Source organism: Gorilla gorilla, chromosome 7 (assembly GCF_029281585.2).
Source record: "Gorilla gorilla gorilla isolate KB3781 chromosome 7, NHGRI_mGorGor1-v2.1_pri, whole genome shotgun sequence".
In the NCBI taxonomy this organism is placed as follows: Eukaryota; Metazoa; Chordata; class Mammalia; order Primates; family Hominidae; genus Gorilla; species Gorilla gorilla.
The window spans coordinates 53,270,812-53,288,213 of NC_073231.2; the positions used below are offsets into that span (position 1 = coordinate 53,270,812).

The following is a 17,402-nucleotide window of genomic DNA, read 5'->3' on the forward strand; positions in this document are numbered from 1 at the left end:
TTGCAGCAATAACTTCCTAACTAATTACCAGTCTTCCCAACTCCCTTCTCCCTTCTCCAATAGATCCAGTACACTATGTAATATTAACTGTCATAAAATACACTAATCAAACTGGCACTCTGCTCAAAAAACCTCAATTCTACAGGAAAAAATACAAACCTCTCACCCTGGTATTCCTTATACAAAAATCCAGTTAATCAAAAATTTTGAATGCAGAGAAGATTATTATTACTGCATATGTTAATGCCACAAAATAACCTCTTAATCTAAATATGCAAGATCTGGAACACTACAAAAATCACAGGGTATCAAGAATGCAACTGAAACAGCAATTTCTGTACTGCCTTCATTATTGGTCTCCAACCATCAGTGGGCACACAGCATCTCAGTTTGTCCATTAAGCATAGATGTCAGCAAAAGTGAAGCTCCCATAGAGGCAACATAAATTACATTAAGGTTAATAACTGTGTTTTATAACAAAAGTAAATATTCCCATTTCACTTCTGACCATGATAGAATAACCAAGCACAAGACTTAACCTCACAGTTTAAAAAACAAATAAACAACAACAACAACAACAACAGAAACACTAGAAAACTGCGCAAAATACACAAAATAATTGTTTTCCAGATACTGGACAATAGGTAGTGCAGAATTGTAATTGAGGTGAGCCCTATAATCACCCAATTTCTGCCCAAATGAAATTTCCAGACCACAGATACAGGTAAAGAGGTAAAGAGAACCCAAAGAGGGCCAGGAAACTGAGCTAAATTGAGTAGATAAAGAGCAAAATTCAGGAAGACTAAAATGGCTAGAAGTTATGGAGCAAAGATCCAATAGGAAGCATAAAAAGAGCTCCAGAAATCCATAGGAGGTCCCTTCAGACTTTGCAGTGTGCTAGTTTGTGCATTCACAGAGTGAAATTCCATTTGGCCTGGCAACAAACTAAGAAGGATATAAACTGAACAATTCTCAGACCTGAAACAAAGGAGCAAAATTCAAGCTCCAGCCAGCTCTGTTCTTGGTGGTCTCTCAGGGAACATGTCAGAAAGGTCACTCTGTAGTAGTAAGACTAAACTATTCTCTGAAAGGAAAGCTACTCTAGAGGTCCTTAGCTAAGCTTAAAACTGAACTTAGATCAAGTTGGTCTTTAGTGAGGGAGAAGGAAAGGAAAAATCATTTGGGAAAAAATTCAGACTGCAGAAGCAGCCTGCTTGAAAAGTCACAGCAACAGGCAAAAATAAAACAACCTGGGGAAAAAAAAAAAACCTCAGACTGCACCTGGACAGATAAGCAAACAGGGTCTAGCACAGAGTTCTTTGTTCTTTGTCTAATTAGTGAACTCCCAGGAAAAAGTTTCCACCCCAGTTTAGGCATATTCATGGTGGGAACTTGCATGGGGATGGGGCGGGGGTGACTTATCTAAAACAAACCCACAGTTATACAAACAAGACAAGCCGATTTCTGCTTGCCTAAAGACGTACCCACAGCTGTATAAGATAACGGGAGTAGCACAGACAGCTTTACTGATAAAAGAAGATACTCAAACTCCTACAGAGATGAAGAGTTTCTTACAAAAGCTTTTTAATTCAGCTGTAACCCCGCCATCCACTTGGACTCCCCTCTTTCCTGTAGAGAGCTTTTTTTCTTTCACTTATTAAACTTTCACTCCAACCCCACCTTTGTGTCTATGTTTCTTAATTTTCTCAGACATGGGACAAAGAACCTGGGGTACTAGTTCAGACAATGAGAAACTGCTACATTAAGGAGCATGTGTGAGATTGCAACATTAGTAACAGAGAAATGCGACAATGGTAGGCAAAATATTTTAAAGATGGCTACTATGTTCCCTGCTCCCAGCTGAATCCCTGTATAATTCCCTCCCCTTGAGAATGGGTAGGACCTGTAACTTACTTGTATAGAATAGAATATGGAAGGATGGAAAAATATTTGCAGATGTAACTAAGGTACCAAATCAACTAATTTTGAAGTAATTAAAAGGGAGATTATCTTAGGTGGACCTGATATAATCAGGTGAAAGCCCTTAGAAGAAGGACTGGGCCCTCTCTGAATTTAGAGATTCTTCTTGCTGGCATAAAGTGAGTAACCATGGTGAGGAAGCCTACATGGCAAGAACAGCAGATGGCCACTAGGAACTGTGGGCAGCCTCCAGTGGGTATCCAGTAAGAAGCCAGGACCCTCAGTCATACAGCCACAAAGAAATGAATTTTGCCAACAACCTGAATTAGCTTAGAGGCAGATTCTGCCCCACTCAAGCCTCCGGTTAAAAGGCAGCCTGGCGGATACCTTGATTATAGCCTTTTGAGACCATTAGCAAACGATCTGTTCAGTAAACCATGCCCAGACTTGACCCACTGGAGTTGCTGCCTGAATGCAATTTTCAAATGTTCACTAGAAAAACTGGGATCAAACAATACAGAAGACCTGAAAGAGATACTTTTGTGACATTCAGGCACAAAACATGGCCCACATTCCAGACTTTCAAAGCAGACTATACAAAGCAAAAGCTGCAAGCTATTGGTGAAGGGACAGAAAATCAGCTTGGACCCAGTATCCCACACTCTTATATAGCAAAGACTTGTTACTGTTAGGGGAAGGGCAAAAAAATCTGGTGAAAAATCTGATGCAAAACCCTCCTCAGACACAAAGAAGAGTTCAGCTATCATCCTGGGCAAGGACAGTAATGTTGAGAAAGACCCATCCCTGAGGCCCAGATGCACAGGACCAGTCCAGCATCAAGTAACAATCAACAGCAATATACTGCGGAGAAGGGGGAAGTGTGGAGGGAGAGATGCCCTCACTGTCAAGGACATGAAGGTCTTGCTGAAAACTGGGGAAAGTGCAGGAACACTAAGAAAAATCTCTCTGGCACTCCAGGCCTCACACGAAGGACAAGATAGAGAATTCAACACTTCTCTCTAAGCAATCAATAGAAGCAGATAAAATTCATTAAGGATATACAAGACATGAACATACGATGAACCAACTTGACTTAACTTTTTTTTTTTTTTTGACACAGGGTCTTACTCTGTCACCCAAGTTGGCGTACAGTGGCACAATCACGGCTCACTGCAGCCTCAACCTCCCAGGCTTAAGCAATCCTCCTACCTCTGCCTCCTAAATGGCTAGGACTACAGGTGCATGCCACCACACCCAGTTAATTTTTTTATTTTTTACTTTTTGTAGAGACATGGTCTCCCTATGTTGTCCAGGTTGCTCTCAAACTCTTGGGCTCAATCAAGTGATCCTCCTGCTTCAGCCTCCTAAGATGCTGGGATTACAGGTGTGAGCCACCACACCCAGCCTTAAATGACATTTATAAACTACTATACTCAACAACTGCACCATGCACATTCTTTCAAGTACATACTAAACACTCACCAAGACAGACTATATTCTGAGCCACCCAAAAAAAAAAAAAACTTTGTCAAAGAAATTAACAAACTTGAAATAACTGAAATTAATCTAATTATATTCTTGGATCATAAGAGGCTTAAACGAGCAGTCAATAACAAAAAGACAGAAGGAAAATCCCCAAATGCTTGGAAATTTTAAAACATACTTCTAAATTACCTATGGTTCTCTTATAAACCCCACAATACATTTCTTATTTAGCTCTAAACTAAATCAACGATCTCACTTTTTAAATAAAGCAAAAGGTCCCAAGTGACATCCTTGGGGCAAAATTATAGGAAGATAAATTTCAGTTCAATTGAAATAAGAGTATCATAACAATCACAGCCATCTGAAGATGGAATGTCCTGTCTCTGGAAATCATAAGTTTCCTATAGGTATGTACAAACATAGTTTTGGGGGGGAAAAGATCAACCAGGAGATAAGTCATTGAATTAAATGACTTTAACGGTTTCAAATGTTAGAGTCCATTGTCTTACCAAATATTCATCTATAAATCCTGGACTGCATTAGTGATAAACTCATGCCATTCATCTGTAAAAGGTCAGGGTACAATAATCCTTTTATTGATAAAATTATTTATCAGTAGGCTCTCAGCTCAGAAAGACATTTCTCTTATTTTACCATGTTTTATAAACTACATCGGCCGGGAACAGTGGCTCACGCCTATAATCTCAGCACTTTGGGAGGCCAAGGCAGGCACATCACTTGAGGTCAGGAGTTTGAGACCAGCCTGGCCAACGTGGTGAAACCCCGTCTCAACTAAAAATACAAAAATTAGCCAGGCATGGTGGCACATGCCTGTAATTCCAACTACTCAGGAGACTGAGGCACAAGAATCGCTTGAACCCAGGAGGTGGAGGTTGCAGTGAGCCAATATCGTGCCCCTGCACTCCAGCCTCAGTGATAGAGCGAAACTCAATTTCAAAATTAAAAAAAAAAAAATAAGAATATAGCCTTTTAAAATAAAATAAATAAATAAAAACAAAACAAAAAGAATATAGCCTTTACATGGTACTGATTAAACTGGTCAATTTTCACCTACAGATATTACACTAGAATTCTAGGTGGCATGCCATTTTTCTCACAATAGCCATTCACAAGGGAACAAAAACCTGACAATATAATGCAATAATATGTCTCTAAACCAGTATTTAATTTACTGACTTTTTACGTTGAATGAATCTAGAGTGTTAATTTCTTCATATACTTTACTAAAACCAAATTTCAGTTCATTTTTTTCTAACAGTTTTCACAAAAAGACCTTTCTATTACATATTTAAAGGTACAAACCAGAAACAAGTCTCTCCTCACAGTTTCTGGTATTAAATTGTGCCACGTGTAATATAGCAAAACAAGCTTATATTCAGCAATGACCTTGACTTCCAATAAATAGAAAATTTAGACCATCATCATGATTTGAACAAAACACCTTCTCAGAAACTACATGAAAAGAACAAAGGAAAGAAAGGTTTAATTTGGAGAAAAGAAACTAAAATACACAGCAGTTTTGTACTAGCTAAAGAAATTAGAAAGAAGAATTAAGGAAAAAACTATCATAAATAAAACAAAATACTTTTTAAAAGCAGAATATAAGAAACAGCCACACTGCAACAGAGTGCTAATAAAATATGGAATTAAAAGCTCATTACTGATTGGTAATGATCAATTCATTTTGCAAAAAAAAAAATTACTGAAACTAATAATTTCATTATCACCTACGGAAAGCACATCACTAAATAATTTAGCTTTAAAATTATACATAGATGTGTTCATGAACATCACGAATAAAAATAAAAAGATACATAAAATTTAAAAAATACAAAATAAAATAATACAGAGCTATATATATGTTAAATGATTAGAATAGTACCTAGTGTAAAGTAAGCACTTACAAATATTTTCTACTATTAGTAAAAATAGTATTAATTACAACACTGAGTTCTCACTTAAAAAAGGATTATAAGACACTCTATACAAGTCCAAGTAGTTGGAAGTTTTGTGCCTACCAAAGAGCATCCCTGCAAAAGGACTACATGTATCTTGATTAGCAGATTTGGATGTTTCATTGTCTGGAGCACTAAAGAAAAAAAGACAGAGAAAAAGAGTAAATTAAAATCCAGATAATTTTCAGGAAGCAAAATTTTAGAGTAAAATGTAGCTATGAATTATTAGCCTTTCAAAGTACTATGGACATTAAAATATTTACAAATTTTTAAGGTTAAGGTAAAATCATGGCATTCTATCTCTTTATACAGTGCAACTCCAATGTATTCAGGCTTAAAAAAATAATAATAATTTGGCCAGGCATGGTGGCTCACACCTGTAATTCCAGCACTTTGGGAGGCCTACGTGGGTGGATTGCCTGAGGTCAGGAGTTGGAAACCAGCCTGGCCAACACGGTGAAACCCCGTCTCTAATAAAAAAATACAAAAAAATTAGCTGAGTGCGGTGGTGGAGGCCTGTAATCCCAGCTACTCAGGAGGCTGACACAGGAGAATCACTTGAAACCAGGAAGCGGAGGTTGCAATGAGCTGAGATAGCATCATTGTGCTCCAGCCTGGGCAATAAGAGTGAGACACATATCAAAAACAAAAACAAAAACATTCAGCTTGCTTCACTGGCTGTATAGGTTCTCAAATAAAATCTTTTTCAGGCTGGGTGTGGTGGCTAACACCTGTATTACAGCACCCTGGGAGGCCAAGGAAGGCAGATCGCTTGAGGTCTGGAGATTGAGACCAGCCTGGCTATCACGGTAAAACCTCTTCTCTACTAAAAATACAGAAATTAGCTGGACATGGTGGCGCACGCCTATAATCCCAGCTACTTGGGAGGCAGAGGTAGGAGAATCACTCGAACCTGGAAGGCAGAGGGTACAGTGAGCCAAGATCCTGCCACTGTACTCCAGCCCGGGTGACAGAACAAGACTCTGTCTCGAAAAAAAAAAAAAATCCTTTTTCATAAAAAAACAGCTACCCCAGTAAAAAAATATATATATATTTATATATATATAAATTTATATATAAAAATATATATAATATTTGTTTATATATTTATTTATATATTTATATATATAAATAAATATATATATAAGTGCATGTAAGACCAGGAGCAGTGGCTCATGCCTGTAATCCCAGCATTTTGGGAGGCCAAGGCGGGCGAATTACCTGAGGTCAGGAGTTCGAGACCAGCCTGGCTAACATGGTGAAATCCCATCACTACTAAAAATACAAAAAAATTAGCCAGGCGTGGTGACGCACGCCTCTAATCCCAGCTACTCGGGAGTCCGAGGCAGGAGAATCACTTGAACCCAGGAGGCAGAGATTGCAGTGAGCTGAGATCATGTCTGGGTGACAGAGTGAGACTCTGTCTCAAAAAAGAAGAAAAAGAAAAAGAAAAAAAGTAAGTGCACGTAAATAAATAAAAAATAAAAAATAAAAAAAAAGAAGAGAAAGAGTGATCTATGCACACACTTAGAAAAGATCATCCCTAAAAACACTCCTTCCTGGCCATGAGCAATGGCTCATGCCTGTAATCCCACCATGAGTTTGGGAGTTCAAGACCAGCCTGGACAACGGAGATCCTGACTCTACAAAAAAATTTTTTAAAAAACTAGCCAGGCATAGTGGCACATGCCTGTAGTCCCAACTACTCCAGAGGCTGTGGTGGGAGGGTCACTTGAGCCTGTAAAGTCAAGGTTTCAGTGAGCTATAATATGTCACTGCACTCCAGCATGGACAACAAAGCGAGACTCTGTCTCAAAAAAAGAAAAAAAAAAAAACCTTTCTTGGAAGACAGAAACAAGGGAAAAAAAATCCTCAAAGGAAACTTAATCAATTAGAACAAAACAGCAAATTATCTTATTGCAAGCAGTGTTTATATATTACTTTTCTTAGAAAAAAATAGACATCTTTCTTGACATATGACATTATCTTCACTGTATACTATAGATTCAAAACCATTTATCCTTATGTACGACACAGGAATGCCATCAAAATGATAAAAAACTGTAAGTAGAAAGAGAACATAAATATAAAATACATACGATTTCCTTTCAACATGACAGAAATATATGAGCACTAATTTTACAAAGTAGGCATAAAAGCTATCTACTTGATAAACTGAAAATCAAAAATAAACTTTTGAAAGAAAAATTCACACCACAGGAACATTTCCAATTTTTTTTTTTTTTTTTTTTTTTTTTTTTTTTTTTTTTTTTTGAGAGGGAATCTTGCTCTGTTGCCCAGACTGGAGTGCAGTGGTGCGATCTCGGCTCACTGCAAGCTCCGCCTCCTGGGCTCACACCATTCTCCTGCCTCAGCCTCCCGAGTAGCTGGGATTACAGGGATTACCAGGGATTATAGGGATTGCCACGCCTGGCTAATTTTTTCTTTTCTTTTTCTTTTTTTTTTTTTTGTATTTTCAGTAGAGACTGGGTTTCACCATGTTGGCCAGACCAGGCTGGTCTTGAACTCCTGACCTCAAGTGATCCACCTGCATCGGCTTCCCAGAATGCTGGGATTACAGGCATGAGTCACCAGGCCCGGCCACATTTTCAATTTATTTCCAGTCAAGTTGCATCACCATGACTCTAAGATATTTTAAGTTGATTTTTAGTCCATTAAATTATACTTATTTCTTTTATTATTTCAAACAAATTTGCATACTTTGTAATGATAGGGACTTCTTCAGAACACCTTGGCACACTTTATAACCAAAACTTGTTCTTTAAAAGAATGCTGTAAAGTACTATCAATTTTCATTTAGTACTACCTCCCCACCTTCCTTTTCCTTTAATTCACTTCTCACTAAGAAGGAAGGCTGTTAATTTACTGTATCTTTCTACTTTTTCAGTTAGCCAGTTTTAGGCACATTCTGTTTCACAATGTGATGACTACAGCGGAGAATTTATATTACATACTGTACCTTTTATTTTCAGCAGATGAAATTCTTATGTTTGACTGTTCTATAACATCCCCATCATGTTCCATAGGAGGCACATTCCCTCGTCTGTTCCTGTGCATCCTTAAAAACACATTAGCTTATAAAGCATGTTCCACATACAGTGGACCTTCTTATAACAGTTTGGTGTTTTTACATTTGATGTTGGCAACATTAAAAGGAACAAAGTGTTATAATGAAGTTTTACTATAAATGCATTATAAAATTAAATAGAATTTGTATGATCTGCTGGTTAATGAGACACTAAGAGTTTAAATGTAATAATCTTTTCTAAAAAGATTATGTTATTTTAATGTACTTGCTATAAATTTTTATTTTTAAAACTACAAATATACTAACACTTTTTTATCATTCAATTTAAAAGTGAATAACTGAACACCTACTGGGTATTCGGACACAGTCTCTGCACCCACAAAGATTATAGTCAAAATTCAAAATGAGAACATTTTTTAAATCAAAATTCATAGAGTCTGTGAATTATTTCATTGTACGTATAACCTTCTTTTTTTTTTTTTTTTTTTTTGAGATGGAGTCTTGCTGTGTCGCCAGGCTGGAGTGCAGTGGCACAATCTCGGCTCACTGCAACCTCCACCTCCTGGGTTCAAGTGATTCCCCTGCCTCAGCCTCCCAAGTAGCTGGGACTATAGGCGCGCACCACCATACCTGGCTAATTTTTTGTATTTTAGTAGAGACAGGGTTTCACCATGTTGGCCAGGATAGTCTCGATCTCCTAACCTTGTGATCTCCCGCCTTGGCCTCCCAAAGTGCTGGGATTACAGGCATGAGCCACCGCGACCTGTCATAACCTTTTTAACTTAAAAATACAGCAGCAGTCTTATCAATAAATTAAATCAAATATAACAACATGACATTTGCTAACACTGTAAATCACAGGAAAGAATAAATGTTACTGATAGGTGAATGGAAAATATAAACAGAGAAAATGATTAGCTAACTTTACTTACGAGGTCATAAACAACAAAAAGAAAGATTAGCATGTTTTCTATTTTCTTCTTTAAAAACCTTTTTGGAAAATAATAATGAAAAAATGTTTTTCAATCAATCTTTTTTCCATTTGGCAAACACTGATTTTATTTTTAGCTTAATTTCTCATACCATAGAAACCAACATGACTTTTTACACCAACACTTATCGGCATCCGTGAAAATCAGCATTTCATAAGCATTTCAGTTTCTTTACATGGCTGTTGAGTTACCCAACTATATTGTCTTTCTCAAGAGGACTATTACAAAGAAATATGGTTGTTAAAGCAGTATTCAGTATTTTAGGTGAATTTCATTATTGGATTAAGAAAAATGGCAATTTTCCGGAAAAAAAAAGAAACTTCTCACTCTCCACAGAACCAGCATATATAATTCTTTCTTCACTTGTTTCCATCATACAAGCCACTGTCAATATCATCTGTGGAGAAAACACTATTTGGAATTTTAATCTTAGTAACTATGACATGGCATAACGCATGAATGGCTTCCATTTTTTAATCGATCACAGATCACATACACACATTCTGATGTGTGAATGACACATCAGTTTAGTGTCATTCCCTACTTCTACCACTTAACAAACAGGTAAATACAAACTCAAATTCAAATTTGTAATTAACACTTCCAGGCAACCAGATTTAATTATACTGGATATTTATATATAATGCAGAAAAGCGTTAACAGAGCAGGCCTGAGACTGCCTATCCTCAGAAAATCCTGACTGTACAGTTGACCCTTGGCTGGCACCTGGGAATATAGATTTTGGGAGAGTTACAACCACTGGCAGAACTGATAAGAGCAGTTCACTGTGCTTAAACCATTTACACAAACTATAGTTTATGCTAAACATTTGCTTTTCTTCAGGAAGTCTGGAATTTTGGTACATGCCAGGTACAGGGTGCCTATGTAACCATCCCACAATAAAAACCTTGGGCACCGAGTGTCTAATCGCTTTCCTGGCAGACATTTCCTTATATTGTTACAATTCAATGCTGGAGGAATTAAGCATCTCCTGTGTGATACCACTGGGAGAGAACCCTTGGAAGCTTGTGCCTGGTTTCCTTCAAACTTTGTTCCATGTGCCTTTTACCTTTGCTGATTTTGCTTTGTATCATTTTGCTGTAATAAATTATAACTGCGACTACAACTATACCCAAAGTCTTTATGGATCCTCCTAGCAAATCACCCAACCTAGAGGTTTTCTTGAGAACCCATGACACAACACAAACGTAAATTCACTGGTGTAGTAAAGAGATATCTATGCCAAAAAAAAATTACATATAAAAATAATCTTTATTTATATATATATTCTTTAATAATAAAGAAATCTTTATTACAAATTTTTTTAACAGAGGCCGGGCACGGCGGCTCATGCCTATAGTCCCAGCTACTTGGGAGGCTAAAGTGGGAGGACTGTTTGAGCCTGGAAGGCAGAGGTTGCAGTGAGCCAAGACTGTACCACTGCACTCCAGCCTGAGCAACAGAGTAAGACCCTGTCTCAAAAAAAAAAGAAAAAAATTAAATAGAAATTTAAAGTTACAAATTCTTAAAAGCATAACTTGGGGTCCCAGAATTAAAGGCCACTTAAATATACAAAAGCTTTTCCTAAAATTAACATAGGGCTTGTGGAATCCTTAATTATTAGTTAAGTTTTCTGAAGATAATATTTAGATTAATAATTCTAGCTTATCTTTATACCACCACTGCACCCAAGGTATCCACACTAAAAAATCTTTTACAGTCTCTTCAGTGTATATAGATAGTAAAGCAAACACCATAAACACAAGAGGTCATTTTCAAAGTTCATCCTAAATTAATTTAAGAAATGATTTTATTTATGTATAAGGTTAAGGTCTCTTTGCTAAAATCTACAGCAAAATCAAAAGATTTCCTAGTGAACAGCACATATGAAAGATGTTCTAAGGTATACCTTTCATTGAAGAAAAAAATCATTAACAAGATTATAAAAGTCCACTCTGTCACCAATAATTATAAGATCAAGACCGAAAAATGTTTAAGAGGCTAAAAAAGAGCAGAAATAAGCATTTCACTAAAAAGATAATAAAATCTTAGGGATACTATTCAATTTTATGAAATGACACATGATTTATTTATCTTTTTTAAGTCAAGGAAGAATTACTGTTTACAAATATAGATTTTATAATTTTTTTTAAATTACCAATGTAAGACCTAAAAAAAAGAAACCTTGAAGGGAAATTAAGCTGAAAAGACAAACTATAGTTTGGAAAGTTAGCCACCTTATTCTCTATTAAAATATCCCTACAATTTTTTATGGCAGTTCTTTCATTTACTAAAGTGCCCTTTATATTTCTAATAAATTTAGCATTTAATCACCCAGAACTAGCTCTGTTAGTTCACTTAAAACAGCTTTTAGGGTCTTACAATTTATTGTTGTAACCTTTTCTGAAGAAAAAAAGTCCTCTCTGAAGAAAGCAACTAGTAAGAATCAGCAGTGGTTTTACCATGGCTACATCTCTATTCAATCATCTCAACATTAAAGGAAAACAGACAGATGATAATATCCAAAAGTAATGCACTCACTAAATGTCTAAGAACCATTTGATTCTAATCAAAGTTCAGGGGTTCTGTTTAGGTTCAGTTTGTCCCTGGAACCCCTTTCTGTTTCACTGTGAGAGTACCAGATTAAGACTATCCTTGTGACCCAGAAGTAATCTATCTAAATACTCTCCCACCAAATTACTAACCAGGTCCAAGCCTACTTAGTTTCCAACATCAAACAAGATCAGGCACATTCCAGGGTGGTATAGCCATAGAAAATCTATCTAAATATTCTATGGCTTTTAATATATAAGTTCACTTACCACACCTTAACATGTTGGGTTTTGTCACAAAGGGACAGAACTCAACTTTGAAATGCAAATCAGATATGATTGAGGGAATAAAATAACTGCAAAATGGTTTCACCATCCTACTAACTAAAAAAAAAAAGGTATTTTAAATGAAAAAAATATTTTTCTCCCTATTTCCTTGAAGACATGAGTCAACAACTCTAGTTGATCAGGTAAAAATCTTAATACCCAAAGAAACCAGGTATAGGGTACAGGCCAAGTTTATCCTAAAAATGAACACATGTTAATCTTTAAAAAAAAAAAAAAAAAAAGAAGCTAATGAAACACTCTGAGATGTTAACTGTGGACAATCATTTTTCTCTTTGTTTTCCATTCTTTCCCAATTTTTATATTTACTTTGGTAGCAGTGTTTTCTATTATCAACCCCATCTACTCTGTACCTGGTTTCTTTGGGTATTAAGAAGTAAAACTTCTTTTATTCATTAACATTGGTTAAAGTAAAAGATAATAAAGTAAAATATTAACTTCTACAGTTCAAGTTAATAAATAAGACTAGGATTACTATATTTAAATAGAGCTTATAAATTTCAAAGTATCTTAAGACATGCTATTACATTCTACTTTAGAAAGCTCCTAAAACATGATAAATTTTACTTGAATTGGTAAATATGCATAAATAAACAACACACATACACACACAGAATGCAACTATCAATCACAGTGTTAACCGCCTTGTTAATTAAGAACGCTGTCAGTGATTTCATGATATGAGTTTAGGAAGGTAACATCATTTTCTGAGAAAAGTTTTAGCTTTCCCATATTTAAGTATGGGGAAATATTTCATTAATAATTATGGTATATGGAAAAAAAAAGTAAACGTTTATAGGGTAGAGAAAAATTGAAACCAAAAATAAAAAATTATTATAAACCAAAACTAGAATTTACCAGATGCTGACTTTTAGGAAAGGAAAAAAAAAAAAAAGAACAAAGAAAACTTAGAAGAATGAAGGAAAATTAACTGTGCACTTCTCATAATACATTATAATTATTTTTTGTCAAGAACTTCTGATCAAGATTGCATAGTATGTTAAGAATAAATGCTTGGAGCAAGAGATGAAACTCAGTTCCACATTTCTTTAGTCTCAAAATTTTCACAAATACAGTCATTTCTCCTACCAACCAGTCTATTTATAAACTACTGAATGACTGGTCTTTTTTTTTTTTTTTTTTGCTGGAAATAAGGAATCTATAAATCTGAAATAAAGAAATCCAATTTTAAATTCAATTGTTAAAGAGACACATAAGAAAAAACACTTGGAGATGTCAGAGTTGATATAAAAAAGAAATAAAAATACATAAAATATGATTTATATATTGAAGAAACACTTTAAAGTATTTAACAAGAATTATTCTCACTCAATCTCATGTTTAATCTATTCTTAAATAGTATTTGGGAAAGTTTATATTGAAGGAGTTTATTTTATTTTGGGATACATAAGAAGATATGAGAGTTCTCAAATAGAATGATATTCATTTGTTAGTTCATGTATAAAATTATCACAGGATATAATTATAAAAGTAATAGATTAAAATATAAAAAAAAACAAAGAAGCAACCATTATGTTTCTTAAAATTCCAAACTTAAAAGGCTATGCATTACATTCACCCTAAATGTAAACAAACACCATAAAGGGAAAAGAAGTTCTCATGTACAAAGGAGACATTATCACCAAGAGTCAAAGACTACTTGCAGTTCCCCAATTGAGTTATTTTAGTTTAGTCAGCCTTTAATTACCTTACATATAAGCATTTTCAAATATAACATTATAGGATTTGGAGAATTTTCTGAAGTATAAACAATTAGATTCAGATCAGAGAAACTATAATTGCCATTTCCAAATTCTAATCCTTCATTCAAATTACCTAAATCAAGGTAAATACTAAAAATATTGTGTGAGGACATAACGGCTACAGAATGTAGAAGACAAAGAACTGTAAAAGCTTTGTATTGTAATTAATAGTTAGAATATTGAATGTACAGCACTACCCCGAAAACATTTTCTAAAATACTTAAAAACGAATCTATCTGGACTAGCAAATAAAGCAGGTCCCAAAAGCTACTCAAAATGTATTAACATTTGTCAAGTAAACAAGTCAATGACAAATATGAGACCCTGAGGTATTCCTATCTCCAAAACAAGTTAGGTTAAACTATGGCAAGTATCAATGTATGATAAATACAACAATAAAACCTCATTGTAGCAGTTAAGAAATTATAAATAGTGTCACAAAAACATTCAAAGGAACTGAATGAAAACCATCTGAAAATCTGACTGAAAAAACTTATGACTACAGGAGTAAATTGTATTTCATCTATTTTAAGGTATCCTTTTTTCACGTTTTATTTTATTCATTTATTTTTATTGTTGTTGTTGAGACAGAGTCTCGCTCTGTCGCCCAGGCTGGAGTTCAGTGGCACAATCTTGGCTCACTGCAACCTCTGCCTCCCAGGTTCAAGCGATTCTCCTGCCTCAGCCTCCCAAGGAGCTGGGATTACAGGCACGTCCCACCACGCCTGGCTAATTTTTGTATTTTTAGTAGAGATGGGGTTTCACCATGTTGGTCAGTTTGGTCTCAAACTCCTGACCTCAAGTGATCTGCCTGCCTTGGCCTCCCAAACTGCAGGGATTACAAGCATGAGGCACAACCCCCGGCCACAATTTTTTTTTTTTTTTGGAGACAGAGTCTCACCTTACCGCCCAGGCTGGAGCGCAGTGGTGTGATCTCTGCTCATTGCAACCTCTGCCTCCTGGGTTCAAGTGATTCTCCTGCCCCAGCCTTCTGAGTAGCTGGGATTACAGATGCGCACCTCCATGCCTGGCTAATTTTTGTATTTTTAGTAGAGACAGGGTTTCACCTGTTGGTCAGGCTGGTCTCAACCTCCTTACCTCGTGATCCGCCCACCTCGGCCTCCCAAAGTGCTGGGATTACAGGCATGAGCCACCACGCCTGGCCACATTTTAATACTGGAAGTCAGAATAGCCAATGACCTGGTTTTATGTCAAGTTATTGCAGAGTTATTTTTCCCCTCATCCAAGAGCACTATGAATTGAGAAAACTCTGAATTCTTGCCCCAAGGTTTCTTTGGACGCTACTGGCAGTATGAATTCGGACTGTGAACTTGAATCATTACTAATTCACACTTCAAATTCTCAGGGAAGGTTGTTTGTATCTTTACTCTCCACTCACTGCCAAGGTTGGGATGTGGACGTTTCCTCTCTGTCCCTTTCTGTGGGAATGACTACTTCCAATTCACATACTTTTACGTAAAGGGTGTAGCCTTTCAGTTTTCCAACTTTACAACAGGGCCCCCACCTTGAGTGTTTTCTTTTTCCCCTCAGTGGGACATAAAATAATGATGCATCTTAAAACTGACAGCATCTTAGAATTAATTATGATAAATCAAAACTGCTTCTCCCTAGTATAATGATAAAAAGTAACAACAGCAAATATTAACAATTAATTTGCTATATTAAGCAAATAAAATAAAAATGAAGTTGTAAATACCTGTCATTTGTATACACTCTCGAAAGTCTTCTATCAAAATCACTTTCATATCTAAATCTCTCATCCATTTCTTCACTTACTTCAGGATCTTGGTCTGGTCTATGATACCGTCTATCAAAAACACGATCCTCATTAAATCTGTGAAATCTTCTATCTGGAATGCCAGCCTTGCTTGCAAACCTTTGATGTTTTAGGTTGGAAATGCCCACTTCTTCATTTGCTTTTTTAATAATTCTTCTATTCCTTAATTCGATTTCATCATCTAGTTGTCGGTATCTGTCCTCCTCTAGTCGTCTTTGGTTCAGAAGTTCTTCATATGCCTCTGAAGGAGTTAAGACATCTTTTCTAGGACCCTCTGAATTTTCACAAGATGTCTGTATTTGTGAAGTTAGATCAGGCTTAACTTGACCAATAGGTTTTTTATTTCTCTGACTCTTGGGCTGTTCAATTAAAAAAGAAAAAAGAAACAAAACTTGATAAGAAACTATCTCTTATAAGGTAATTAAACCCTCAATTTATACTTAGTCTATCATTTCAACTCTGATGTTTATTTAATCACCCATATATATATATACGTTTTTACATTAATGTTCACATGAGCTTTACTTGTAATAGCAAAAACCAGAAATAACTCAAATGTCCATCAACAGGGGAATGTATAAACAAGCTGATACAGCCATGCAATGGAACATTACTATGCAACAAAACGGAATGAATCATCCATACATTCAACAACACAAATGAACCTCAAAATAATCATACCGAGTGAAAGAAGCCATATCTCCAAAACTAGTATATCCTGTAAGATCCATTTATAGTAAATGATCAAATGTAAACTAGTCTAGGGTGATAGAAGTCAGGTCAGGAAGATCTGGAGACAGTATGGGAATGAGTGGAGGACAGTGAGGACACACAGATTCCAAAGGGTCCCAGAACCACTTTGGGGGATACAGAATACGCTCGTTATCTTGATTGTGGTTTACATATTCTAAAACCCATCAAATTGTACAGTTTATGAAAAGCTTATTACATAAAAATTCTAGGTGGAGGCCAGTGGATTGCTTGAGCCTGGGAGTTCAAGACCAGCCTAGGCAACATTAATCACCCATATATTTTTTTAGAAAAAAAAATTTCAAGAAAATTTTACCTTTCTGTGGCAGGGCCCGGTGGCTCACGCCCGTAATCCTAGCACTTTGGGAGGCCGAGGCAGGCGGATCACAAGGTCAGGAGTTCAAGACCAGCCTGACCAACATGCTGAAACCCCAACTCTACTAAAAATACAAAAATTAGCCAGGCGTGGTGGCAGGCACCTGTAATCCCAGCTACTCCAGAGGCTGAGGCAGGAGAATCGCTTGAAGCCAGGAAGTGGAGGTTGCAGTGAGCTGACATTGTGCCACTGCATTCCAGCCTGGGTGACAGAGCAAGACTCCGTCTCAAAAAAAAAAAAAAAAAAAGAAAAGAAAAGAAAAAAGAAAGAGAGGATAAACTAAATGCAAATTCCTATCCCAGGAGATATTACTTCAAAATATTTCAAATTAAATTCTCAACACAAAGGATATAGAAAGTGGTAAATGTTTTGGCCCCAGATACATCAATCATCCTT

The 17,402-nt window shown here is 36.1% G+C and overlaps 1 protein-coding gene across 22 annotated transcripts in view; it reads right to left on the reverse strand.

The window, feature by feature from the left end:
• Nucleotides 1-17,402, reverse strand: part of CSPP1 (centrosome and spindle pole associated protein 1) — a 133,206-nt gene that overhangs the window by 84,038 nt on the left and 31,766 nt on the right. For 14 of the 22 annotated variants that reach the window (XM_055349457.2, XM_031014016.3, XM_031014015.3 and 11 more), the window contains 3 exons: nt 15,800-16,239; nt 8,362-8,460; nt 5,445-5,515 (listed from right to left, as the gene is read on the reverse strand). In XM_055349457.2, the coding sequence (XP_055205432.1) occupies nt 5,445-5,515; nt 8,362-8,460; nt 15,800-16,239 (610 nt within the window). The remainder of the gene's footprint in view (nt 1-5,444; nt 5,516-8,361; nt 8,461-15,799; nt 16,240-17,402) is intronic. The other 8 variants (XM_031014017.3, XM_055349465.2, XM_055349467.2 and 5 more) reach the window with 2 other exon arrangements.